Source organism: Heterodontus francisci, unplaced genomic scaffold (genome assembly GCF_036365525.1).
Source record: "Heterodontus francisci isolate sHetFra1 unplaced genomic scaffold, sHetFra1.hap1 HAP1_SCAFFOLD_596, whole genome shotgun sequence".
Lineage (NCBI taxonomy): Eukaryota > Metazoa > Chordata > Chondrichthyes > Heterodontiformes > Heterodontidae > Heterodontus > Heterodontus francisci.
This window is the reverse complement of record NW_027140726.1, coordinates 317,529-345,224: the sequence shown is the minus strand read 5'-3', so window position 1 is coordinate 345,224 and position 27,696 is coordinate 317,529. Positions and strand designations below refer to the sequence as shown.

Below are 27,696 nucleotides of genomic sequence, written 5' to 3'. Positions count from 1 at the left end.
ACTTAAAAATCTATTGCACGGGACTGACCGATTGGAATGGCACGGAGGGCATTTCGAGAGGCAGCTCGGGTCCAGCGCCCCAGCCGAGCGGTGACTTTCGTCTCCAACTCCTGCGAGTTTGCCGGCCAGGCTTCCTCAGCGGGGCTAAGGTGAACTCCCAGATAGAGGAGGTGCGTGGTGCTCCACTCAAAAGGTGTCATCTCCTCCGGCAGGGAGTCCACCCGCCACTGACCCACCAGGAGTCCGGAACATTTCTCCCAATTGATCCTCACGGAGGACGCGGCAGAAAAGGTCTGCTGGCAGACGTGCATCCTCCGCATGTCAACGGGATCTGTGACCGCGAGGAGAACATCGTCGGCGTAAGCCGAGAGGACGACCCGCATGGCCGGCTCGCGCAGAGCCAATCCCGTCAACCTCCTGCGAAGCAGGCACAGGAAGGACTCCACGCAGATGGTATACAATTGGCCAGACATGGGGCATCCGTGACGCACTCCTGTCCCAAAGCGAAGGGGCACCGTCAAGGACCCATTAACCTTGACTAGACACTCTGCGGCAGCGTATAAAAATTGGACCCAGGCCACGAAATGTGAAAGTGCACCTGGCCCTCCACTCCCCCAGCAACCCATTGAGGAACACATTAAAACGGCGCCTCTCAACCAGTTTCACGTCCGCGCGCTTGCCCGCTATCTTAAGGGCGGCACGGACGGACTGGATGATCAGCGCCAGATTCGACCAACGGTCGAGGGCCAGCTGAACTTTATTGCGGCAACCCCTGCAAGCCGCGAGGAAATCCCGGAGTTCCGCCTAGGGGATGAGAGGAGATTCGGTGGGAGGCACGAGGGACTCCACCACCTCACTGGCGATGGAATCAAGATCATCCTCCGTGCCCCGCACCGAATCCCCATCCTCCTCCGGGTCGTCACCGCCAGCGGCCGACACATCTACCACACACTGTGGGGCGGACGTCCCGGCCGCGCCAGCTGGTCCCGCCTCCGTCACGATCCCACCCCCAGGATCGATGGCGGAGGAGTCCTCTCTGGGTTCTATTGTGAAACTGGAGCCTGTAGGCACCAACGGTTCAGGACCCCCCTCCACCTCTGTCCCAGGCCAATGAGTGGTCCAGGGGAGACAGAAGTTCTGGACTCCGGGAAACCAGCCGGAGCCGAGACTGGAGGCGGAGGGAGGAGGCTATCTCCCGCTCCGCCAGCACCCACAGGCCCAGCAGATGGGGCAGCATTCTCAGTTATAACTGGGTCGTGTGTCTCCTGGTTGGTGGTGAACTCCAGCTGGGAGGCCCGACCCTCTGGGGCCTCGCCCTCCCCTTCATTCAGGACACCCAACCCAGTAGCAGTGGCAGAATGGGCGGCGTCCCCAAGCTCCCCCACCACAAGCAGGGCCCCACTTACTCCTTCAGGAGGGTCCTCAAGTACCGGGGCCTTCCCCTCCCCTCCATCCTGAGGAATAGAGTGCTCCTGCCCGGACTTTGCAGCCTTGGTGGTGGCGGTAGGGGAAACCTGGGGACCTGAAACAGGAGACAGCTCCCCTCCAACAGATGGGCCCTGCGCCTCAGGGCCCCTTGTTACCTCTGTGGAGGGGTGCCTTCTCCTCTTTTTCCCAGTTGTGTGCGGAGGCTCAGAGACCTCCATATCATCAGAGGCCTCCACCTCCACACTCTCCTTTTTTTTATTCACCCTGGGCCTGAGCCCAGCCCTGGGGCAAGTTGACTTCCCGAGATCGGGCCTTGGGCTGAGCTCAGGCTCGGGTAGTGTCACGGTGTCCAGGGGACGCGCCTCTCGATGTTTATTTCTCCTCCGCGCCTTCCTTCCACTTGGATGGTCACCCCCCTCCCTGCCGGAGGCCGTGAAAACCACAGCCTCCGGTACCGACTGAATGGTATCTGGTGGTGGTGTAGGGGGGGTGGGAGGAGGTGCAGCATCGCCACCCTGGGCCGCCGAGTTGGAGTTGGCAGCCGGGAGGTTGGGGCAGTTCTTACGAACATGCCCCACCCCCTTACAGACATGGCACTGCACCCCGTCCAAGGTCCAGAAGACGCGGTAGGCCGTCCCCTGGAATTCTACATTGAAGTGGCCCTCTGTCACCTCCTCCGGCGCCAGCTGCATGAATAACTGGCGGCGGAAGGAGTACACGTGTCGGAGGCTGTTCTCCCGAAGACCGAGCGGGACTGGGGTGAGCCCCGTCTTTACCTCCCCCAGATGGTGCAGGTGGGGAAGGAGGAGCTCACCAGGAATGAATGGTGGGACATTGGATAGAATGAGCCTTTGCGCAGTGGCCTCCAGGGGGTCCACTGGCAGAAAGGTCCCGCCCACGGTGAGCCCCTTGCTCAGAGCCAGGGACACCGCCCGCTCGGTCTTCAGGAAAAACACTGCCTTCCCGTACATTTTAGAGGCTGTAACAATGGCCGAAGGGCCGACAACCTCGGCCATTGCTTTCACGCATGCCTCTATAGTCATGTTCGGGTGGACGTAGCTCTTGACCCCATGCTTCGATGTTAATAAAGCAAACGGTGACGGGGCAACAGGTGCAGCTGCAGCAGCCGCAGCAGCATATGAACGGGAAGGCCCCGCCACCGGCGAAGAGGGGCTTGCCATGGGGTCTAAGAGCTACGTCCACCCCCAAGAAACAAAACAAATTTACACAATTTTTTAAAAAAGCAAACTTTAAACAAGGTGGAGTGGGAGTAGAGGAGGATGGCGTAGGATGGTAAAGGAAAAGGGGAGGATAGGTGATTGAGGCGACTGAGTGGAGGAAGGGAGAGAAAGGCTGAAAAGGATGTTTGTTCCAACTGCCAGTTGGAGCACCTTTATCACAATTAGTCCAAAATTGTTTGTTGTCTTCCAGTTGGGGGAGGCTTCTTCGCCCGGGACGGCTGGAGCCGCCCGGTACTCTCCTCTTCTGATTTTAACAAGACAGTCTTCACCCAGGCAACTCCAGCTGTCCCGAGCAGTCAGTTGGGGTGGGGAGGGAGCTCCCTGTGTGCAAACACCAATACAAACACAGGGGCCCCTACTGGATTTGGCTGCCCCACCCCTGAGTCTTCAGGCCTCTTCTCCCTCCCCCAAACAGTTTAAACTTAATAGTCTTTCAGGTGCCCTGACACCCACCTCTCCAGAAAAATTGCAGCCTTCCTTGATGGTTTCCCTCCACTCTGTATTCACCTTTCTCCAGTCTCTCTCCCCAGTTGCTGCAGTTTCCAGTCTCCACTCTCCACTCTGCAGTTGCTGCAGCACAGGTGCAGCTGCTCCCCCTGATTGCTGGCAGGAAGTGCTCCAAATTGACCAGCCAATCCCCGTTTTTTTTTAGAAACTCCTCCAACTGACTGACTGCAGCAGTCAGCAGCACCTTGTTGCTGCAATCAGCACTCAGCACCTGCAATCAGGCAGCAGCCAACCCCGTTTTTTTTTTTTTTTGAGGCGCAGCTTTTCCTCCCTCTGCCGCAGCTCCTGGTTCTCCCGCTCCAGCCTCAGTAGCTGGTTCGTCGTCACTTCATGTACCTCATAACTGAGAGGCTTCTGAGTAACTGTAAAACAGCACAGTGTGAGCTGTACCTGTCCTGGGAGTGTTTGATGGGGACAGTGTAGAGGGAGCTTTACTCTGTATCTAACCCCCGTACTGTACCTGTCCTGGGAGTGTTTGATGGTGACAGTGTAGAGGGAGCTTTACTCTGTATCTAACCCCCGTTTTTTTTTTTTTTTCTTTTTTTATTTTTCACATCGAGGGGGCCTTTATCCCTCAGGCCCCCTTTATGTACATATTTACAGTTTTAAAATAACTTTATTAAAACAGATAAATAAACAAAAAACTCAAATTAAAATGCCATTCTCGGCGTCGACGATGCACTCCAGTCCCTGCGGTGCCCACCGGTCGCGGAAGGCCTCAAGCGTACCGGCGGACACCGCATGCTCCTTTTCCAGGGACACCCGGGCGCGAACGTAACCGCGGAAGAGGGGCAGGCAATCGGGGAGGACGGAACCCCCGACGGCCCGCAACCTGGACCTGTGAATTGCCACCTTGGCCAGGCCCAGGAGCAGACCGACGAGGAGATCCTCCCCCCGGCCCAAGCCCCTCCGCACCGGGTGCCCAAAGATCAGGAGCGTGGGACTGAAGTGCAGCCAGAATTTGAGGAGCAGCCCCTTCAGATACTCAAATAGGGGCTGCAACCTCGCACACTCCGTATAAATGTGGAACACGGACTCGTCCAGGCCGCAGAAAGTACAGCTGGCCTGGGAGTCCGTGAACCTACTTAAAAGCCTATTGCACGGGACTGCTCTGTGCAGCACCCTCCACCCCAGGTCCCCGATGTAAAGGGGGAAGACTCCCGCGTAGAGAGACCTCCATCGGGGTTTCCCCTCGCCGCCAGATGGCAACGCAGACCGCCAGGGCGTGTCCGGCCAGCTGACGAGGGCGTGGAAGTGGAGAGTGTGCAGGAGCAGCCCGTACAGGAAACCCCTCCGCGCCGATTGGAATGGCACGGAGGGCATTTCCGAGAGGCGGCTCGGGTTGTGCGGGACCGGCTCCCGAGGAGGGTTTCGGGGCCTGGGTCCGATGAGCAGTTCCGGCCGAGCGGGGGTCAGCTCGGCCGGGATCGCTCCGCACTCCCGAGCCCCCTCGCCACCCGCAGTGAGGGGCGTCCCGGGGGTTTCGGCTACTCCTCCGCCCGCCGGACCGTCCCCGGAGTCGGCCGCCCGGACAGCCGAGGCGCTCTCCTCCGCCGGCGGGGGAGCGCCCTGACTGGAGGCGACCATGTTCCAGACTCGGAAAAGATCCCGGTAAAAGACAGGCAACTCCCTCAGAGAGGCGCTGCTAACGGACTCCACCGGGAGCTGCGTGTCGTCTTGAAGGCAGTGACACTGGCGGAAAAAATACGTCGCCAGCGCACACCATCTGGGAGGACGCTCGACGTACAGGTATCTCTGCAGGGTCCGAAGGCGGAGAGTCGCAGCCTGGGTGTGGACGCACACCAGCGACTGACCGCCCTCCTCGATCGGGAGACTCAGGACCGCGGCAGAGACCCAGTGTTTCCTCTTGCCCCAGAAGAAATCGACGAGTTTTTTCTGGATCTTGGTGGCAAATACAGGGGGCGGGGCCAAAGTGACCAACCGGTACCACAGCATGGAGGCCACCAGTTGGTTTATGACCAGCGCTCGGCCCCTGTAGGAAAGCACTCGGAGCAGTCCTGTCCAGCGCCCCAGCCGAGCGGTGACTTTCGCCTCCAACTCCTGCCAGTTTGCCGGCCAGGCTTCCTCAGCGGGGCTAAGGTGGACTCCCAGATAGAGGAGGTGCGTGGTGCTCCACGCAAAAGGTGTCATCTCCTCCGGCAGGGAGTCCACCCGCCACTGACCAACCAGGAGTCCGGAACATTTCTCCCAATTGATCCTCGCGGAGGACGCGGCAGAAAAGGTCTGCTGGCAGTCGCGCATCCTCCGCAAGTCAATGGGATCTGTGATTGCGAGGAGCACGTCGTCGGCATAAGCCGAGAGGACGACCCGCATGGCCGGCTCGCGCAGAGCCAATCCCGTCAACCTCCTGCGAAGCAGGCACAGGAAGGGCTCCACGCAGATGGTATACAATTGGCCGGACATGGGGCACCCCTGACGCACTCCTCTCCCAAATCGAAGGGGCGCCGTCAAGGACCCGTTAACTTTGACTAGACACTCTGCGGCGGCGTATAAAAGTCGGACCCGGGCCACGAAATGCGGCCCGAGTCCGAAAGCGCGCAGAGTCCCGAAAAGGTAATCGTGATCCACCCTGTCGAACGCCTTCTCCTGATCGAGGGAGAGAAAGGCGACCGACTGACCAGTCCTCTGGGAAAGATGGATCAGGTCCCGGACCAGGTGGATGTTGTCCTGGATGGACCGGCCCGGGACCGTGTAGGACTGGTCGGGGTGGATCATGTGGGCCAGCACGGAGCCCAGGCGGGTAGACATAGCCCGGGCAAAGATCTTATAATCCGTGCTGAGGAGGGAGACCGGACGCCAGTTTTTAAGCAGGCGGAGATCGCCCCTCTTCGGCAGCAGGACGATGACCGCCCTGCGCCACGAGAGGGGCATCTCCCCGGTCGCCAGGCTTTCCCCCAGGACCCGCGCGTAATCGTCCCCCAGGACGTCCCAGAACGCCCTGAGGAACTCCACGGTCAACCCATCCAGCCCTGGGGATTTGCCCCTCGAGAGCTGGTGGAGGGCGCCAGTCAGCTCCGCCAACGTGAGCGGAGCCTCCAATCCTTCGGCGCCCTCCGGGCTGACCTGCGGCAGGTCCTCCCACAAAACTCTGCGCGCCTCCTCGCTGGACGGATCCGGAGAGAACAATGCACTGTAATAAGTACGGACCAGGAGGCCCATTCCCTCCGGATCCGTGATGGAGGATCCGTCGTCGGCCAGCAGCTCGACGAGCTGCTTACGGACCCCCCGCCATTTTTCCAGCGAGTAGAAGAAGGGAGAGGCGCGGTCCAAATCTTCCAGGATCTGGATCCGCGACCTCACGTACGCGCCTCGGGACCCTATGAGCTGCAGGTCCCTCAGCGCGCCCTTCTTCTCTTTGTACGCCTGCCACAGGGCCGGGTCCGCGACGGCATGACCGAGGCGGGATTCCAAGTCGAGCACCTCCCTCTCAAGGCGCCCGATCTCGGCTTCCCGCCTCTTGGTCGACCCCTTCGCGTACTCCTGACAGAAGACACGGATGTGAGTCTTGCCCACATCCCACCATAGCCTCAAGGAGGGGAAGCCCCCCTGCTTCCTTCTCCAGTCGGCCCAGAATCGACAGAACGAGTCCCGAAATCGCACGTCCTCCAGCAGCCGGTTGTTAAAGTGCCAGTACGCGGACCCCGCCCGCGTGCGGAGCGGAGTGAACTCCGCCCACACCAGGCAGTGGTCCGAGCACGGCACCAGCCGCATGGAGGCCGCCGAAACGCGGGAGACGTACGCCTGCGAAATGTAGAGGCGGTCGATTCGCGACCCCCCTCCTCCAGACCTCCACGTGAAGGCGCTGGAGTCGGGATGGAGATTCCGCCAGACGTCCACCAAGTTAAGGGAGCTGATCAGTCCCCTCAACTTCTCCACCGACGCTTGGCCGCGCTGGGGACCGGAGTGATCCCCCACCTCGAGGGTGCAGTTAAAATCCCCCCCGAGGATGATGCACTCGCCGCTATCGATGGAGCTCAAGAGAGCAGACACTTCTTCAAAGAAGCGCGCTTGCAACGCGCCGGGCCTGGGCGCGTACACGTTCACAAAGTGGAGCGGCACGCTACCCAGGCGAACGGCGAGGTGGAGCAAGCGGCCCGGCACTAGCTCCTTGACCCCCAAGATCTCCGGCTGAAAAGTCGGGGCTAACAAGATAGCCACCCCACTAGAAATAGGGGTGAGGTGACTCATGTAGACCCCACCCTGCCACTCCAGGAGCCAGGTGGCTTCGTCTCCCGGAACGGTGTGGGTTTCCTGCAGAAAGCGCACCGCGTATCTCCCTTCCCTAAGGACTGAGAGATTGTGAAATCTGCGGTGAGCCCCTCTGCTGCCGTTGATGTTGAGGCTGGCTATGGTTATCTTCATGTCAAAGGGACTTAAAACCCGTCACCAACAGCTCACTGTGAGGAGGGAGTGGAAGTGCACCTGGCCCTCCACTCCCCCAGCAACCCATTGAGGAACACATTAAAACGGCGCCTCTCAACCAGTTTCACGTCCGCGCGCTTGCCCGCTATCTTAAGGGCGGCACGGACGGACTGTATGATCAGCGCCAGATTCGACCAACGGTCGAGGGCCAGCTGAACTTTATTGCGGCAACCCCTGCAAGCCGCGAGGAAATCCCGGAGTTCCGCCGTGGGGATGAGAGGAGATTCGGTGGGAGGCACGAGGGACTCCACCACCTCACTGGCGATGGAATCAAGATCATCCTCCGTGCCCCGCACCGAATCCCCATCCTCCTCCGGGTCGTCACCGCCAGCGGCCGACACATCTACCACACACTTTGGGGCGGACGTCCCGGCCGCGCCAGCTGGTCCCGCCTCCGTCACGATCCCACCCCCAGGATCGATGGCGGAGGAGTCCTCTCTGGGTTCTATTGTGAAGCTGGAGCCTGTAGGCACCAGCGGTTCAGGACCCCCCTCCACCTCCATCCCCAGGCCAATGAGTGGTCCAGGGGAGACAGAAGTTCCGGACTCCGGGAAACCAGCCGGAGCCGAGACTGGAGGCGGCGAGAGGAGGCCATCTCCCGCTCCGCCAGCACCCACAGGCCCAGCAGATGGGGCAGCATTCTCAGTTATAACTGGGTCGGGTGTCTCCTGGTTGGTGGTGGACTCCGGCTGGGAGGCCCGACCCTCTGGGGCCTCGCCCTCCCCTTCATTCAGGGCACCCGACCCAGTAGCAGTGGCGGAATGGGCGGTTTCCCCAGGCTCCCCCACCACAAGCAGGGCCCCACTTACTCCTTTAGGAGGGGCCTCACGTACCGGGGCCATCCCCTCCCCTCCATCCTGAGGAATAGAGTGCTCCTGCCCGGACTTTGCAGCCTTGGTGGTGGCGGTAGGGGGAACCTGAGGACCAGAAACAGGAGGCAGCTCCCCTCCAACAGATGGGCCCTGCACCTCAGGGCCCTGTGTTATTTCTGTGGAGGGGTGCCTTCTCCTCTTTTTCGCACTTGGGCGCGGAGACTCAGAGACCTCCATGTCATCAGAGGCCTCCGCCTCCGCACCCTTTTTTCCTTTTTTAGTCACCCTGGGCCTGAGCCCAGCCCTGGGACAGGTGGATTCCATGGGAATGGGCTTTGGGCTGAGCTCAGGCTCGGGTTGAGTCAAAGTGTCCAGGGGACGCGCCTCACGATGTTTCTTTTTTCCCCGCATCTTCCTTCCGCTCGGACGGACGCTCCCCTCCCCGCCAGAGGCTGTGAAAACCACAGCCTCCGGAACCGACTGAGCGGTGTCTGTTGGATCTGCGGGGGGAGTGGGAGGAGGTGCTGTGGAACCACTCTGGGCCGCCGAGGTGGAGCTGGCGGCCGGGAGGTTGGGGCAGTTCTTCCGAACATGCCCCACCCCCTTGCAGACGTGGCACCGCGCCCCGTCCGAGGTCCAAAAGACGCGGTAGGCCGTCCCCTGGAACTCCACATTAAATTGGCCCTCCGTGTCCTCCTCCCGCGCCAGCTGCATAAATAACTGGCGGCGGAAGGAGTAGACATGTTGGAGGCTGTGCTCCCGAAGACCAAGCCGGACTGGGGTGATCCCCGACCTCACCTCCCCCAGATGGTGCAGGTGGGGGAGGAGGAGCTCACTGGGAATGAAGGGTGGGACGTTGGACAACATTATCCGATGCGCAGTGGCCCCCAGAGGGTCCACTGGCAGGAAGGTCCCCCCCACAGTGAGCCCTTTACTCAGGGCCAGGGACACCGCCCGCTCGGTCTTCAAAAAGAACACAGCCTTCCCATACATCTTTGAGGCCGCAACAATGGCCGAGGGGCCGACAACCACGGCCATTGCCTTAACGCAGGCCTCAATAGACATGTTGGGGTGGGGATAGCTCTTCACCCCATGGCTGCATGTCAATAATTTAAAGGGTGACGGGGCCACGTGGGCAGCCACAGAAGCTGCAGCTGCGTAGGTATGAGAAGGCCCCGCCACCGGTGATGATGGGCTTGCCATGGCTCAAGAGCCAAACCCACCCCCAAATTGCAGGTAAGCAAACAAACAAACAAAGAAACCAACTAGGAGGTTTGGGGAGAGGCTGAGGGTACACAGGAAATGGGAAAGACAGGCTGCAAGCGATGACTTTGCTTTTTTTTCCCCTTAAAGGGTGGTACTCAGAGCACTGTAAACACTTCTGGTCTTCCGGTCGTGGGAGGGGTCTTCACCTGGGTCAGCCGAAAGCTGCCCAGGCTCTCGTTCGATCCTGATGTCTCTATTTGCCAGGCAGCTTCAGCTGACTCAGGCTGGGCAATTGGGGTGGGGAGGGAGCTTCCCTGCAACTTTAATGCAACTGCACAGCTCCCTACAGAATTGTATAGCCCCCACCCCTTGTTCTTCTGGCCTCTTTCACCTCCCACAACAGTCCAAATGAAATGAAAGCTTGGTGCTCGACACCCACCTCGAAATACAGCCTTTTTCAAAGTCTTTCCTCCTCTGCAGCAAAAGTTGTTGAAAAGTTTTTGCAGTTCCCTCCTCAGCACTCCTTCTCCAGCAGCACCTCCAGCAACTGACTGCAGCACTGTCAGCTGCACCTCGTTGATGCACTCAGCACTCAGTATTCCCAATCACAGAGGAGCCAATCCCCGTGCTGTACCTGTCCTGGGAGTGTTTGATGGGGGACAGTGCAGAGGGAGCTTTACTCTGTATCTAACCCCGTTTTTTTTTTTTGGTTTCAATGGTTTATTTTAGGCTGGTTTCAATTTTAGAAAAAGAATCCTAGGATTTTTCCTCCTGTGTGTTTTCGTTTGGCCTCTTCATGGTCCATGATGCCAGCTGAGGTTGTTAGAACGATGTACCCAAACTGACGGGAAGGCAGTCGACCATTTTGCCACCTTTCTAGCTCCTTTACTTGAACATCAAATCTGGGGCTAATGACACCACAATTGTTCAGTCTGCCTGTGAGATTCCCCGTGCTGTCCCTGTCCTGGGAGTGTTTAATGGGACAGTGTTTTTTAAATTTATTCTTTCACAGGATTTGGATGTTGTTGGCAATACCATCACTAATTGTCCTTAGGAATTTGGTGGTGAGCTGCTTTCTTGAACCACAGTCTGTGTGATCTTCTTGCTCTCCTGATGTTAGGGAGGGATTTCCATAATATTGATCAAACAGTGATGAAGGAATGGCAATATATTTTCAATCCAGAATGGCTATCCGTGTTTGCATTGGCTGTCCCTCTGCACACTGTCGGCCCCTCACTGGCACTCCCTGTCCCACATGGGCACTGGCTGTCACTGTCCCTCACTGGCACTCACTGTCCCTCACTGGCACTGGCATTCGCTGTCCCTCACTGGCACTGGCATTCGCTGTCCCTCACTGGCACTCACTGTCCCTCACCGGCACTGGCTGTCCCTCTGCACACTGCCTGTCCCTCACTGGCACTGCCTGTCCCTCACTGGCTCTGCCTGTCCCTCACTGGCACTGTCTGTCCCACACTGGCACAGGCTGTCACTGTCCCTCACCGGCACTGGCTGTCCCTCTGCACACTGCCTGTCCCTCACTGGCACTGCCTGTCCCTCACTGGCTCTGCCTGTCCCACACTGGCACTGGCTGTCACTGTCCCTCACTGGCACTGTCTGTCCCTCTGCACACTGCCTGTCCCTCACTGGCACTGCCTGTCCCTCACTGGCTCTGCCTGTCCCACACTGGCACTGGCTGTCACTGTCCCTCACTGGCACTGTCTGTCCCTCTGCACACTGCCTGTCCCTCACTGGCTCTGCCTGTCCCTCACTGGCACTGTCTGTCCCTCACTGGCTCTGGCTGTGCCCCTGCACACTGCCTGTCCCTCACTGGCACTAGTTGTCCCTCTGCACACTGTCGGCCCCTCACTGGCACTGGTTGTCCCTCTGCATGCTGTCAGTGCCTATCTCCCTCCTCACTGGCATTGCCTCTGTAATCTCTCCTCTCTGTCTGTTTTCACAGATGATGAAGAGTTGCAGAGAGAAGTGTTTGAACAATGGATGAATTGCCACTTGGAGAAGGTGAGTAACAGGAGAATGTGGAACAGAGGAAGTGTGAGCCGGGGACAGAATCTGTCGAGCACATGGTACAGGGAGTCTCAATGAGGGGATCTCATTTTTATTGGTAATGTCGCTGGATTAGTAATCCAGAGGCCCAGGCTAATGCCTTGGGGACACGGGTTCAAATCCCATCACAGCAGTTGGTGGAATTTAAAATTCAATTAATCAATACACTCAATTAATTAATTCATAAAAATCTGGAATTGAAAGCGAGTCTCAGTACTGGTGACCATGAAACTATCAATTGTTGTAAAAACCCATCTGGTTCATGAATGTCCTTTCGGGAAGGAAATCTGCTGTCCTTACCTGGTCTGGCCTACATGTGACTCCAGACCCACAGCAATGTGGTTAACTCTTAAACGCCCAAAGGCATTTAGCGATGGTCAAAAAGTGCTGGCCTAGCCAGCGATGTCCACATCCCATGAAAATAAAAGCCAAAATACAGAAAGGGGAGATTTGCACAAATAGTTCCAGGGATGAGGGAGTTCAGTTAATGTGGAGAGACTGGGAGAAGCTGGGATTGTTCTCCTTCGAGCAGAGAAGGTTAAGAGGAGATGAAATCGAGGTGTTCAAAATCAGGAAGGATTTTGATGGAGTAAATAAGTAGAAACTGTTTCCAGTGGCTGGAGGGTCAGTAATTAGAGGGACACAGATTGAAGATAATCAGTAAAGGAGACAGAGAGGGGGAGGTGAGGAGAATGTTTTTTACACAGTGAGTTGTTGTGATCTGGAACGCGCTGTCTGAAAGGGCGATGGAAGAAGATTCAATAATAACTTTCACAGGAAATTGGATAAATAGTTGACCAGGAAAAACATTGCAGGGTTATGGGGAAGGAGGAGTGTGTTCTGGGACTACACTACACTGGCTGTTCCAAGAGTTAGCACAGACCCAAAGCCCGAATGGCCTCCTCGTGCTGTATGTCTCTCTATCCACCACGCTCAGCCTCAGGGTGAGGTTAGAGAATCTGCACTGCCAGCTCTGTCATTCCCTCAGCACCTGGACAACCTCTCCGGGTTTTCTCTGTGGGTGAAACTCTCTCAGTTTGGGACTGCAGAGCTTGTGGTGAGGGAGAAGAACCAGATTGACACAGGTCCAGCTCCAAGGCTCCTTAGACAGCACCTTCCAAACACACACCCTCCACCACCGACGCACAGTGGCAGCAGTGTGTACCATCTACAAGATGCACTGCAGCAATGCACCAAGGCTCCTTAAACAGCACCTTCCAAACCCGCGACCTCTACCAACTAGAATGACAAGGGCTGCAAATACATGGGAACACCACCACCTGCAAATTCCTCTCCAAGTCACACACCATCCTGACTTGGAACTATATCACCGTTCCTTCACTGTCACTGGGTCAAAATCCTGGAACTCCCTTCCTAACAGCACTGTGGGTCTACCTATCCCAAATGGACTGCAGCGGTTCAAGAAGGCAGCTCACCACCACCTTCTCAAGGGCAATTAAGGATGGGCAATAAATGCTGGTCTGGCCAACGACGCCCACATCCCATGAATGAATAGAAAGACTCGGTTTCTCTCTCTGATTCCTTCCTGTCTGTCAGTTTCTCTCCCTCGATTTCCCGTCCCTCAGTTTCTCTCCGCAAAGTCCCTCTCCCTGTTTCTCTCTCCCTTGATTTCCCTCAAGAGTGAGAGTGAAAGGAAATTTGAATGAGAGAGATAATGTGACAGTGAGAAAGTCAGAGAGAGTAAGTGAATGTTTGAGTGAGTGAGGGCTGGATTTTTCCACAAGTTTCAGGATGGTGGTGTTGGGGCCAAATGGTGTTTCCGAGCCGGCACTTGCCCGGAGCCAGACCAGGAAAGCTATTTCCCAGAGGCAACCTTTTATTTGACCACCTCCCACTAACGGCCCGGACTCCCAACGCTGCCGGTTCAATTAGAGGGCAATTAGGGATGGGCAATAAATGCTGGATTTATGAAATATTTCCAGCACAGAAACAGGCCCTTTGTTCCAACAGGTGATTACGCTGCATGTTCGCCTCCTCCCTACCTTGTCATCTCACCCAATCGCATATCCTTCTATTCATTATTCACTCATCCAGCTTTCCCTTAAATCCCATGTGAAATGATCCATGGACTGGGAGCAGAGTTCTGCAGAATTCTGGAGGAGATGTCCTGGCTGGGAGGCGTGCTGTTGTTGGTTTTGAGGTTCAGGGTGTGTGGAGAGAGAGGATGGAGCAGTGAGTACAGTGTCTGTCCTCTTCCTCTCCCTGATGAGGTTGGATCTCAGTCTAGTGAAGGGATTTGCTGAGATTTAGTGAAGAAGTAAAACCGAGAGTCTCCCCTCACCAGCTGCTTACCCAGTGGGGGATGTTCCTGATCTCTACCCTTACATCCCTATACCCTCTCTAGTGACTGCACCATACCACACACCAATGGCACCAATACCAACCATGTTCAAGGTGGGACTATCGCACAACCCACAATAGCCCCCCCAAAACCCTCCTCGGGAGCTGGTCCCGCACAACCCGAGCCGCCTCTCGGAAATGCCCTCCGTGCCATTCCAATCGGCGCGGAGGGGTTTCCTGTACGGGCTGCTCCTGCACACTCTCCACTTCCACGCCCTCGTCAGCTGGCCGGACACGCCCTGGCGGTCTGCGTTGCCATCTGGCGGCGAGGGGAAACCCTGATGGAGGTCTCTCGACGCGGGAGTCTTCCCCCTATACATCGGGGATCTGGGGTGGAGGGTGTTGCACAGGGCAGTCCCGTGCAATAGACTTTTAAGTAGGTTCACGGACTCCCAGGCCGCCTGTACTTTCTGCGGCCTGGACGAGTCTGTGTTCCACATTTATACGGAGTGTGCGAGGTTGCAGCCCCTCTTTGAGTATTTGAAAGGGCTGCTCCTCAGGTTCTGGCTGCACTTCAGTCCCACGCTCCTGATCTTTGGGCACCCGGAGCGGAGGGGCGTGGGCTGGGAGGAGGATCTCCTCGTCGGTCTGCTCCTGGGCTTGGCCAAGGTGGCAATTCACAGGTCCAGGCTGCGGGCCGACGGGGGGTCCGTCCTCCCCGATTGCCTGCCCCTCTTCCGTGGTTACGTTCGCGCCCGGGTGTCCCTGGAGAAGGAGCATGCGGTGTCCGCCGGTACGCTTGAGGCCTTCCGCGACCGGTGGGCACCGCAGGGACTGGAGTGCATTGTCGACACCGAGAATGGCATTTTAATTTGAGTTTTTGTTTATTTCTGGTTTTAATAAAGTTATTTTAAAAATATAAGTGTGTATATAAACGGGGCCTGAGCAATAAAGGCCCCCTCGACATGGAAAATATAAAAGGAGCCTGGGGTATAAAGGCCACCTAAAAAAAAATGGGGTTAGATACAGAGTAAATCTCCCTCTAAAAAAAAAGAAAAAAAGAAAAAAAAAGAAAAAAAAAAGAAAAAAAAAATCCACAATATCCTCAGTGAGCTGCATTTTCCCAACCTGTTCTCCCTCCTTCCTCTCTCCCCCATTTCCTCCTTCCCACCGTCTCCCTCTCTCTCTGATAGGCCTGTAACCATCAGTGAGACTGCTGACCCTCTCTGTACAGGAGTGCTGGTCCAGTCTTGGTGGGTCTGGTCCGGGTGGGCTCAGTGTGGATGGATCCTGTCCGGGTGCGTCCGGTCCGGGTGGGTCCGGTGTGGATGGAACCTGTCCGGGTGCGTCCGGTCCGGGTGGGTCCGGTGTGGATGGAACCTGTCCGGGTGGTTCCGGTCCGGGTGGGTCCGGTCCGGGTGGGTTCGGTCAGGGTGGGCTCGGTGTGGATGGAACCTGTCCGGGTGCGTCCGGTCCGGGTGGGCTCGGTGTGGATGGAACCTGTCCGGGTGCGTCCGGTCCGGGTGGGTCCGGTCCGGGTGGGCTCGGTGTGGATGGATCCTGTCCGGGTGGGTCCGGTCCGGGTGGGTCCGGTCCGGGTGGGCTCGGTGTGGATGGATCCTGTCCGGGTGCGTCCGGTCCGGGTGGGTCCGGTCCGGGTGGGCTCGGTGTGGATGGATCCTGTCCGGGTGGGTCCGGTCCGGGTGAGCTCGGTGTGGATGGATCCTGTCCGGGTGGGTCCGGTCCGGGTGGGTCCGGTCCGGGTGAGCTCGGTGTGGATGGATCCTGTCCGGGTGCGTCCGGTCCGGGTGGGTCCGGTCCGGGTGGGCTCGGTGTGGATGGATCCTGTCCGGGTGGGTCCGGTCCGGGTGGGTCCGGTCCGGGTGGGCTCAGTGTGGATGGATCCTGTCCGGGTGGGTCCAGTCCGGGTGGGTCCGGTCCGGGTGGGCTCGGTCCGGGTGGGCTCAGTGTGGATGGATCCTGTCCGGGTGGGTCCAGTCCGGGTGGGTCCGGTCCGGGTGGGTCCAGTCCGGGTGGGCTCGGTGTGGATGGATCCTGTCCGGGTGGGTCCAGTCTGGGTGGGTCCGGCCCGGGTGGGCTCGGTCCGGGTGGGTCCAGTCCGGGCGGGTCTGCTCTGAGTGGGTCCGGTCCGGGTGGGTCCAGTCCGGGCGGGTCTGCTCTGAGTGGGTCCGGTCCGGGTGGGTCCAGTCCGGGGGGGTCTGCTCTGAGTGGGTCCGGTCCGGGTGGGTCCAGTCCGGGCGGGTCTGCTCTGAGTGGGTCCGGTCCGGGTGGGTCCAGTCCGGGGGGGTCTGCTCTGAGTGGGTCCGGTCCGGGTGGGTCCAGTCCGGGCGGGTCTGCTCTGAGTGGGTCCGGTCCGGGTGGGTCCAGTCCGGGGGGGTCTGCTCTGAGTGGGTCCGGTCCGGGTGGGCTCGGTGTGGATGGATCCTGTCCGGGTGGGTCCGGTCTTGGTGGGTCCGGCCCGGGTGGGCTCGGTGTGGGTGGGTCCAGTCCGGGCGGGTCTGCTCTGAGTGGGTCCGGTCCGGGTGGGTCCAGTCCGGGGGGCTCTGCTCTGAGTGGGTCCGGTCCGGGTGGGTCCAGTCCGGGCGGGTCTGCTCTGAGTGGGTCCGGTCCGGGTGGGTCCAGTCCGGGGGGGTCTGCTCTGAGTGGGTCCGGTCCGGGTGGGCTCGGTGTGGATGGATCCTGTCCGGGTGGGTCCGGTCTTGGTGGGTCCGGCCCGGGTGGGCTCGGTGTGGGTGGGTCCAGTCCGGGCGGGTCTGCTCTGAGTGGGTCCGGTCCGGGTGGGTCCAGTCCGGGCGGGTCTGCTCTGAGTGGGTCCGGTCCGGGTGGGCTCAGTGTGGATGGATCCTGTCCGGGTGGGTCCAGTCCGGGTGGGTCCAGTCCGGGTGGGCTCGGTGTGGATGGATCCTGTCCGGGTGGGTCCAGTCCGGGTGGGTCCAGTCCGGGTGGGTCCGGTCTTGGTGGGTCCGGTCCGGATGGGCTCGGTGTGGATGGATCCTGTCCGGGTGGGTCCAGTCCGGGTGGGTCCGGTCCGGGTGGGTCCAGTCCGGGTGGGTCCGGTCCGGGTGGGTCCAGTCCGGGTGGGTCCGGTCCAGGTGGGCTCGGTGTGGATGGATCCTGTCCGGGTGGGTCCAGTCCGGGCGGGTCTGCTCTGAGTGGGTCCGGTCCGGGTGGGTCCAGTCCGGGGGGGTCTGCTCTGAGTGGGTCCGGTCCGGGTGGGTCCGGTCCGGGTGGGTCCAGTCCGGGGGAGTCTGCTCTGAGTGGGTCTAGTCCGGGTGGGTCCAGTCCGGGGGGGTCTGCTCTGAGTGGGTCCGGTCCGGGGGGTGGTTCTGGTCAGGGTAGGTCCAGTCCAGGGGGGTCTGCTCTCGGTGGGTCCGGTCCGGGTGGGTCCGGTCCTGGTGGGTCCGGTCCGGGAAGGTCCGGTCCGGGTAGGTCTGCTCCGCGAGGTCTGTGACAGGATCAGACTGGAAGGCTCTGTGTTGTGACCGTTCTTATGCTTCTTTTGCACAGAATCTCTCGACGAGACGAGTTCTCAATCTGTTCGATGATGTGCGAGATGGAGACGTCTTCATCGTCTTCCTGGAGGCATTGACAGGAAACACTCTGGTGAGTGTGGTGGCACACACACACACCCTTACACACACACCCTTACACACCCACCCTTACACACCCACCCTTACACACCCACACTTATGCACACACCCTTACACACCCACCCTCACACACCCACCCTCACACCCACCCTTACAAACCCACCCTGACACACCCACACAGCCACCCTTACACACTCACCCTTACACACCTACCCTTACACACCCACACACCCACCCTTACACACCCACCCTTACACACACACCCTTACACACACACCCTCACACACCCACCCTTACACACCACCCTTACACACCCACCCTTATACACCCACCCTTACACACCCACACTTACACACACACCCTTACACACCCACCCTCACACACCCACCCTCACACACACACTCTTACACACCCACCCTTACACACCCACCCTTACACACCTCCCCTTACACACCTACCCTTACACACCCACCCTTACACACCCACAAACCCACCCTGACACACACGCCCTTACACACCCACCCTTACACAACCACACCCACACCCTTACACACACACCCTTACACACCCACACACCCACCCTTACACACCCACCCTTACACAACCACAAACCCACATTACACACGCCCTTACACACCCACCCTTACACACCCACAAACCACCCTTACACACCCACACTTACACACCCACCCTTACACACCCACCCTTACACACCCACCCTTACAAACACACCCTTACACACCCGCCCTTACACACATACCCTTGCAGACCCACCCTTAAATACACACCCTTACACACACACCCTTACACACGCACCCTTACACACCCACCATTACACACCCACCCTTACACACCCACACACCCACCCTTACACACCCACCCTTACACACCTACCCTTACACACCCACCCTTACACACCCACAAACCCACCCTGACACACACGCCCTTACACACCTACCCTTACACAACCACACCCACACCCTTACACACACACCCTTACACACCCACACACCCACCCTTACACACCCACCCTTACACAACCACAAACCCACATTACACACACGCCCTTACACACCTACCCTTACACAACCACACCCACACCCTTACACACACACCCTTACACACCCACACACCCACCCTTACACACCCACCCTTACACAACCACAAACCCACATTACACACACGCCCTTACACACCCACCCTTACACACCCACAAACCACCCTTACACACCCACACTTACACACCCACCCTTACACACCCACCCTTACACACCCACCCTTACATACACACCCTTACACACCCACCCTTACACACATACCCTTGCAGACCCACCCTTAAATACACACCCTTACACACACACCCTTACACACGCACCCTTACACACCCACCATTACACACCCACCCTTACACACCCACACACCCACCCTTACACACCCACCCTTACACACCCACCATTACACACCTACCCTTACACACCCACACACCCACCCTCACACACCCACCCTTACACACCCACACACCCACCCTTACACACCCACCCTTACACACCCACCATTACACACCTACCCTTACACACCCACCCTTACACACCCACCCTTACACATACAGTGGGCGGCACAGTGGCGCAGTGGTTAGCACCGCAGCCTCACAGCTCCAGCGACCCGGGTTCAATTCCGGGTACTGCCTGTGCAGAGTTTGCAAGTTCTCCCTGTGTCTGCGTGGGTTTTTGCCGGGTGCTCCGGTTTCCTCCCACAGCCAAAGACTTGCAGGTTGATAGGTAAATTGGCCATTATAAATTGCCCCTAGTATAGGTAGGTGGTAGGGGAATTGAGGGAAGGTGGGGATGTGGTAGGAATATGGGATTAATGTAGGATTAGTATAAATGGGTGGTTGTTGGTCGGCACAGACTCGGTGCTGTATCTCTCTGTGACACACACACGTACTCATCCATTGCACAGACTATTTACAGATAATCTTGTAAAACTAAAGAAGCACTTGCATTCAAACTGACCCTCTGACAGTGCAGCACACCCTCTGTACTGACCCTCTGACAGTGCAGCACACCCTCAGTAATGACCCTCTGACAGTGCAGCACACCCTCAGTACTGACCCTCTGACAGTGCAGCACACCCTCAGTACTGACCCTCCGACAGTGCAGCACTCCCTCAGTACTGACCCTCTGACAGTGCAGCACACCCTCAGTACTGACCCTCTGACAGTGCAGCACACCCTCAGTACTGACCCTCCGACAGTGCAGCACTCCCTCAGTACTGACCCTCTGACAGTGCAGCACACCCTCAGTACTGACCCTCTGACAGTGCAGCTCTCCCTCAGTACTGACCCTCCGACAGTGCAGCACTCCCTCAGTACTGACCCTCTGACAGTGCAGCACACCCTCAGTACTGACCCTCCGACAGTGCAGCACTCCCTCAGTACTGACACTCCGACAGTGCAGCACTCCCTCAGTACTGACCCTCCGACAGTGCAGCACTCCCTCAGTACTGACCCTCCGACAGTGCAGCACTCCCTCAGTACTGACCCTCCGACAGTGCAGCACTCCCTCAGTACTGACCCTCCGACAGTGCAGCACTCCCTCAGTACTGACCCTCCGACAGTGCAGCACTCCCTCAGTACTGACCCTCTGACAGTGCAGCCCACCCTCAGTACTGACCCTCTGACAGTGCAGCACTCCCTCAGTACTGACCCTCCGACAGTGCAGCACTCCCTCAGTACTGACCCTCTGACAGTGCAGCACACCCTCAGTACTGACCCTCCGACAGTGCAGCACTCCCTCAGTACTGACCCTCTGACAGTGCAGCACACCCTCAGTACTGACCCTCCGACAGTGCAGCACTCCCTCAGTACTGACCCTCCGACAGTGCAGCACTCCCTCAGTACTGACCCTCCGACAGTGCAGCGCTCCCTCAGTACTGACCCTCCGACAGTGCAGCACTCCCTCAGTACTGACCCTCTGACAGTGCAGCACACCCTCAGTACTGACCCTCCGACAGTGCAGCACTCCCTCAGTACTGACCCTCCGACAGTGCAGCACTCCCTCAGTACTGACCCTCCGACAGTGCAGCACTCCCTCAGTACTGACCCTCCGACAGTGCAGTACTCCCTCAGTACTGACCCTCCGACAGTGCAGCGCTCCCTCAGTACTGACCCTCCGACAGTGCAGCGCTCCCTCAGTACTGACCCTCCGACAGTGCAGCGCTCCCTCAGTACTGACCCTCCGACAGTGCAGCACTCCCTCAGTACTGACCCTCCGACAGTGCAGCACTCCCTCAGTACTGACCCTCTGACAGTGCAGCACACCCTCAGTACTGACCCTCTGACAGTGCAGCACTCCCTCAGTACTGACCCTCCGACAGTGCAGCACTCCCTCAGTACTGACCCTCTGACAGTGCAGCACACCCTCAGTACTGACCCTCCGACAGTGCAGCACTCCCTCAGTACTGACCCTCTGACAGTGCAGCACACCCTCAGTACTGACCCTCCGACAGTGCAGCACTCCCTCAGTACTGATCCTCCGACAGTGCAGCACTCCCTCAGTACTGACCCTCCGACAATGCAGCACTCCCTCAGTACTGACCCTCCGACAGTGCAGCACACCCTCAGTACTGACCCTCTGACAGTGCAGCACTCCCTCAGTACTGACCCTCCGACAGTGCAGCACACCCTCAGTACTGACCCTCCGACAGTGCAGCACACCCTCTGTACTGACCCTCTGACTGTGCAGCACTCCCTCTGTACTGACCCTCCGAAGGTGCAGCACTCCCTCAGTACTGACCCTCTGACAGTGCAGCACTCCCTCAGTACTGACCCTCCGACAGTGCAGCACACCCTCAGTACTGACCCTCTGACAGTGCAGCACACTCTCAGTACTGACCCTCCGACAGTGCAGCACTCCCACAGTACTGACCCTCCGACAGTGCAGCACTCCCTCAGTACTGACCCTCCGACAGTGCAGCACTCCCTCAGTACTGACCCTCCGACAGTGCAGCACTCCCTCAGTACTGACCCTCCGACAGTGCAGCGCTCCCTCAGTACTGACCCTCCGACAGTGCAGCGCTCCCTCAGTACTGACCCTCCGACAGTGCAGCACTCCCTCAGTACTGACCCTCCGACAGTGCAGCACTCCCTCAGTACTGACCCTCCGACAGTGCAGCACTCCCTCAGTACTGACCCTCTGACAGTGCAGCACACCCTCAGTACTGACCCTCTGACAGTGCAGCACTCCCTCAGTACTAACCCTCCGACAGTGCAGCACTCCCTCAGTACTGACCCTCTGACAGTGCAGCACACCCTCAGTACTGACCCTCCGACAGTGCAGCACTCCCTCAGTACTGACCCTCTGACAGTGCAGCACACCCTCAGTACTGACCCTCCGACAGTGCAGCACTCCCTCAGTACTGACCCTCCGACAGTGCAGCACTCCCTCAGTACTGACCCTCCGACAGTGCAGCGCTCCCTCAGTACTGACCCTCCGACAGTGCAGCACTCCCTCAGTACTGACCCTCTGACAGTGCAGCACACCCTCAGTACTGACCCTCCGACAGTGCAGCACTCCCTCAGTACTGACCCTCCGACAGTGCAGCACTCCCTCAGTACTGACCCTCCGACAGTGCAGCACTCCCTCAGTACTGACCCTCCGACAGTGCAGCGCTCCCTCAGTACTGACCCTCCGACAGTGCAGCGCTCCCTCAGTACTGACCCTCCGACAGTGCAGCGCTCCCTCAGTACTGACCCTCCGACAGTGCAGCACTCCCTCAGTACTGACCCTCCGACAGTGCAGCACTCCCTCAGTACTGACCCTCCGACAGTGCAGCACTCCCTCAGTACTGACCCTCTGACAGTGCAGCACACCCTCAGTACTGACCCTCTGACAGTGCAGCACTCCCTCAGTACTGACCCTCCGACAGTGCAGCACTCCCTCAGTACTGACCCTCTGACAGTGCAGCACACCCTCAGTACTGACCCTCCGACAGTGCAGCACTCCCTCAGTACTGACCCTCTGACAGTGCAGCACACCCTCAGTACTGACCCTCCGACAGTGCAGCACTCCCTCAGTACTGACCCTCCGACAGTGCAGCACTCCCTCAGTACTGACCCTCCGACAGTGCAGCACTCCCTCAGTACTGACCCTCCGACAGTGCAGCGCTCCCTCAGTACTGACCCTCCGACAGTGCAGCGCTCCCTCAGTACTGACCCTCCGACAGTGCAGCACTCCCTCAGTACTGACCCTCCGACAGTGCAGCGCTCCCTCAGTACTGACCCTCCGACAGTGCAGCGCTCCCTCAGTACTGACTCTCCGACAGTGCAGCACTCCCTCAGTACTGACCCTCCGACAGTGCAGCACTCCCTCAGTACTGACCCTCCGACAGTGCAGCACTCCCTCAGTACTGACCCTCTGACAGTGCAGCACTCCCTCAGTACTGACCCTCCGACAGTGCAGCACTCCCTCAGTACTGACCCTCCGACAGTGCAGCACTCCCTCAGTACTGACCCTCCGACAGTGCAGCACACCCTCAGTACTGACCCTCCGACAGTGCAGCACACCCTCAGTACTGACCCTCCGACAGTGCAACTCTCCCTCAGTACTGACCCTCCGACAGTGCAGCACACCCTCAGTACTGACCCTCTGACAGTGCAGCACTCCCTCAGTACTGACCCTCTGACTGTGCAGCACTCCCTCAGTACTGATCCTCCGAAGGTGCAGCACTCCCTCAGTACTGACCCTCCGACAGTGCAGCACTCCCTCAGTACTGACCCTCCGACAGTGCAGCACTCCCTCAGTACTGACCCTCCGACAGTGCAGCGCTCCCTCAGTACTGACCCTCCGACAGTGCAGCGCTCCCTCAGTACTGACCCTCCGACAGTGCAGCACTCCCTCAGTACTGACCCTCCGACAGTGCAGCGCTCCCTCAGTACTGACCCTCCGACAGTGCAGCACTCCCTCAGTACTGACCCTCCGACAGTGCAGCACTCCCTCAGTACTGACCCTCCGACAGTGCAGCACTCCCTCAGTACTGACCCTCCGACAGTGCAGCACACCCTCAGTACTGACCCTCCGACAGTGCAGCACTCCCTCAGTACTGACCCTCCGACAGTGCAGCACTCCCTCAGTACTGACCCTCCGACAGTGCAGCACTCCCTCAGTACTGACCCTCCGACAGTGCAGCACACCCTCAGTACTGACCCTCCGACAGTGCAGCACTCCCTCAGTACTGACCCTCCGACAGTGCAGCACACCCTCAGTACTGACCCTCTGACAGTGCAGCACACCCTCAGTACTGCCCCTCCGACAGTGCAACTCTCCCTCAGTACTGACCCTCCGACAGTGCAGCACACCCTCAGTACTGACCCTCTGACAGTGCAGCACTCCCTCAGTACTGACCCTCCGACAGTGCAGCACACCCTCAGTACTGACCCTCCGACAGTGCAGCACACCCTCTGTACTGACCCTCTGACTGTGCAGCACTCCCTCTGTACTGACCCTCCGAAGGTGCAGCACTCCCTCAGTACTGACCCTCTGACAGTGCAGCACTCCCTCAGTACTGACACTCCGACAGTGCAGCACACCCTCAGTACTGACCCTCCGACAGTGCAGCACACCGTCAGTACTGACCCTCTGACTGTGCAGCACTCCCTCAGTACTGATCCTCCGAAGGTGCAGCACTCCCTCAGTACTGACCCTCCGACAGTGCGGCACTCCTTCAGTGCTGACCCTCCGACAGTGCAGCACTCCTTCAGTACTGACCCTCCGACAGTGCGGCACTCCTTCAGTACTGACCCTCTGACAGTGCGGCACTCCCTCAGTACTGACCCTCCGACAGTGCGGCACTCCTTCAGTACTGACCCTCTGACAGTGCGGCGCTCCCTCAGTGCTGACACTCCGACAGTGCGGCACTGCCTCAGTACTGACCCTCTGACAGTGCGGCGCTCCCTCAGTGCTGACACTCCGACAGTGCGGCACTGCCTCAGTACTGACCCTCCGACAGTGCAGCACTCCTTCAGTACTGACCCTCCGACAGTGCAGCACTCCTTCAGTACTGACCCTCCGACAGTGCGGCGCTCCCTCAGTACTGACCCTCCGACAGTGCAGCACTCCCTCAGTACTGACCCTCTGACAATGCAGCACTCCTTCAGTACTGACCCTCCGACAGTGCAGCAATCCCTCAGTACTGACCCTCTGACAGTGCAGCACTCCCTCAGTACTGACCCTTTGACAGTGCAGCACTCCCTCAGTACTGACCCTCCGACAGTGCAGCACTCCCTCAGTACTGACCCTTTGACAGTGCAGCACTCCCTCAATACTGACCCTCTGACAGTGCAGCACTCCCTCAGTACTGACCCTCCGACAGTGCGGCGCTCCCTCAGTACTGACCCTCCGACAGTGCAGCACTCCCTCAGTACTGACCACCTGACAGTGCAGCACTCCCTCAGTACTGACCCTCTGACAGTGCAGCACTCCCTCAGTACTGACCATCTGACAGTGCAGCACTCCCTCAGTACTGACCCTCTGACAGTGCAGCACTCCCTCAGTACTGACCTTCCGACAGTGCAGCACTCCCTCAGTACTGACCCTCCGACAGTGCAGCACTCCCTCAGTACTGACCCTCCAACAGTGCAGCACTCCCTCAGTACTGACCCTCCGACAGTGCAGCACTCCCTCAGTACTGACCCTTTGACAGTGCAGCACTCCCTCAGTACTGACCCTCCGACAGTGCAGCACTCCCTCAGTACTGACCCTCCGACAGTGCAGCACTCCCTCAGTACTGACCCTCCAACAGTGCAGCACTCCCTCAGTACTGACCCTCCGACAGTGCAGCACTCCCTCAGTACTGACCCTCTGACAGTGCAGCAATCCCTCAGTACTGACCCTCTGACAGTGCAGCACTCCCTCAGTACTGACCCTTTGACAGTGCAGCACTCCCTCAGTACTGACCCTCCGACAGTGCAGCACTCCCTCAGTACTGACCCTTTGACAGTGCAGCACTCCCTCAATACTGACCCTCTGACAGTGCAGCACTCCCTCAGTACTGACCCTCCGACAGTGCAGCACTCCCTCAGTACTGACCCTTTGACAGTGCAGCACTCCCTCAGTACTGACCCTCCGACAGTGCAGCACTCCCTCAGTACTGACCCTCCGACAGTGCAGCACTCCCTCAGTACTGACCCTCCGACAGTGCAGCACTCTCTCAGTACTGACCCTCCAGCAGTGCAGCACTCCCTCAGTACTGACCCTCCGACAGTGCAGCACTCCCTCAGTACTGACCCTCTGACAGTGCAGCACTCCCTCAGTACTGACCCTTTGACAGTGCAGCACTCCCTCAGTACTGACCCTCCAACAGTGCAGCACTCCCTCAGTACTGACCCTCTGACAGTGCAGCACTCCCTCAGTACTGACCCTTTGACAGTGCTGCCTAAACTATGGTCTGAAGTCTCTGGATTGGGGTTTTTGACTGAGGGGTTTATGGTTCTTTCCAGTAAATGGGTTGTTATCTGCAATGACATGTGTAAGTTCCGGAGGGTTGCGGTTCATATCGGACAATGATATTGCTGCTGAACCAGTGAGCCAGAGGTTATGTGCTGGAAGGTATAAAATTGTATTCACTAATTCTGGCTGCGAATTAAAATAACACTGAATATCTGTCAGGTGTCGTGAAAAGCCATCTGGTTTTCTGATGTGCTGAGTGGTGGGAAGCTGCCAAACCTGCACGTGACTCCAGGCCGCCTGGCTGTGGGTTCCTACTGTGAATCTGGATGGGAAATAAATACTGGGCCAGTGGGATGTGGGTGTCACTGGCAAGGCCAGCATTTGTGGCACATCCCTAATTGCCCTTGAGGAGGTGGTGGTGAGCTTAACCAGAAAGAATGATTGCCAAAGTTGGGAATTTGGTGCACGTGGGTATTAGGTGCCGAGGCGGAAGGATGTGCTGTTTTTTTGCCTCCAATATTTGTCGTGGTTCATATTAGAGGCAGTAAGTATTTACATTTTTTGTCCAGTGTTTTCATGCTAAGCAAAGTTAATGCTTCGAAAAAAATCTTACAACAAACTAAAACGTCAGTACAAATAATCTGGACTAAGATGTGGTAGATCAGGTTGTGTGTCTGGACTGCAGTATGTGGGAGGTTGTGGAAAGCAAGACTGCTAAGAATGAACAAATCAGCTGCAGATGTCTCTGTCTTGAATTTCTCCAGCTCAGAGTCATTTTGCTGGAGTGAAAGTTGGAGACACTTTGACACATAAGGGAGCAGCAGCATCTGCACAGCTTGCTTCAGATTTCAGTCACTACTCGTAGAGCGATGCAGGTTCAGAATGAGGTTGGTGTGACTGATAATTTACAGAGTAAGGGAAACCCAGGTAAGATAGGGAGCAATGATCCACACAAACTAATCCTTTTCATCAGCTACAATATATTTGCTACTGTGAGCATAAGGATAAAGACTGTCAGAAGGACAGCCTGAACGTAGCCAATGGTACCTTGGAGCAGGAGCTGTCCAAAGGTGGGAGGATGGGAAGAGTAATGTGGTGATTCAATAATTAGGGGGACAGCGGAGGGGGAGGATGCAGTTGTTATGATCCATGTTGGGATCAGCAACATGGGGAAGAGTAGGCAGGAGATCCTGTTTGGAGAGAACCAGGAACTAGGAGCTAAATTAAAGGACAGGATCTCAAGGGCTATAATCTCTGGATTATTACCTGAACCATATGTAAATTGGTGTAGGGATAAGCCGATTAGGGAGGTGAACAAGTGGCTGAAGGAGTGGTGTGAGAAAGAGGAGTTCCATTTCATGGGACACTGGCACCAGTACTGGGACAGGAAGGAACCGTACCATTGGGATGGACTCCACCTGAACTGGACTGGGACCAGGGTCCTTGCGGAAAGGATAAAAACAGCAGGCACAGGAATTTTAATCTAGTTCATTGGAGCAAGGGGTCAGGTGGAAAAGGCAATATAAACAACAGTTTAAAAACAAATGAAAAGGAAGAGAGTAGAGTAACAGTCAGAAATTGTGCTTCAGGCACCACAGGTGAAGGGAAAACTGAAAGATTATAGAACCATAGAAAAGTT

At 57.8% G+C, this 27,696-nt stretch overlaps 1 protein-coding gene across 1 annotated transcript; it reads right to left on the bottom strand.

Moving 5' to 3' along the window:
- Positions 1-3,380: 3,380 nt before the first annotated feature.
- LOC137360554 (uncharacterized protein DKFZp434B061-like) lies at positions 3,381-27,225 on the bottom strand. The gene is made up of 3 exons (XM_068025956.1): positions 27,105-27,225; positions 15,224-17,533; positions 3,381-3,538 (listed from the first exon to the last, which is right to left on the bottom strand). The coding sequence occupies exons 1-3, from the start codon at positions 27,223-27,225 to the stop codon at positions 3,381-3,383; spliced, it is 2,589 nt and encodes an 862-aa protein (XP_067882057.1).
- Between the last annotated feature and the right edge of the window lie 471 nt (positions 27,226-27,696).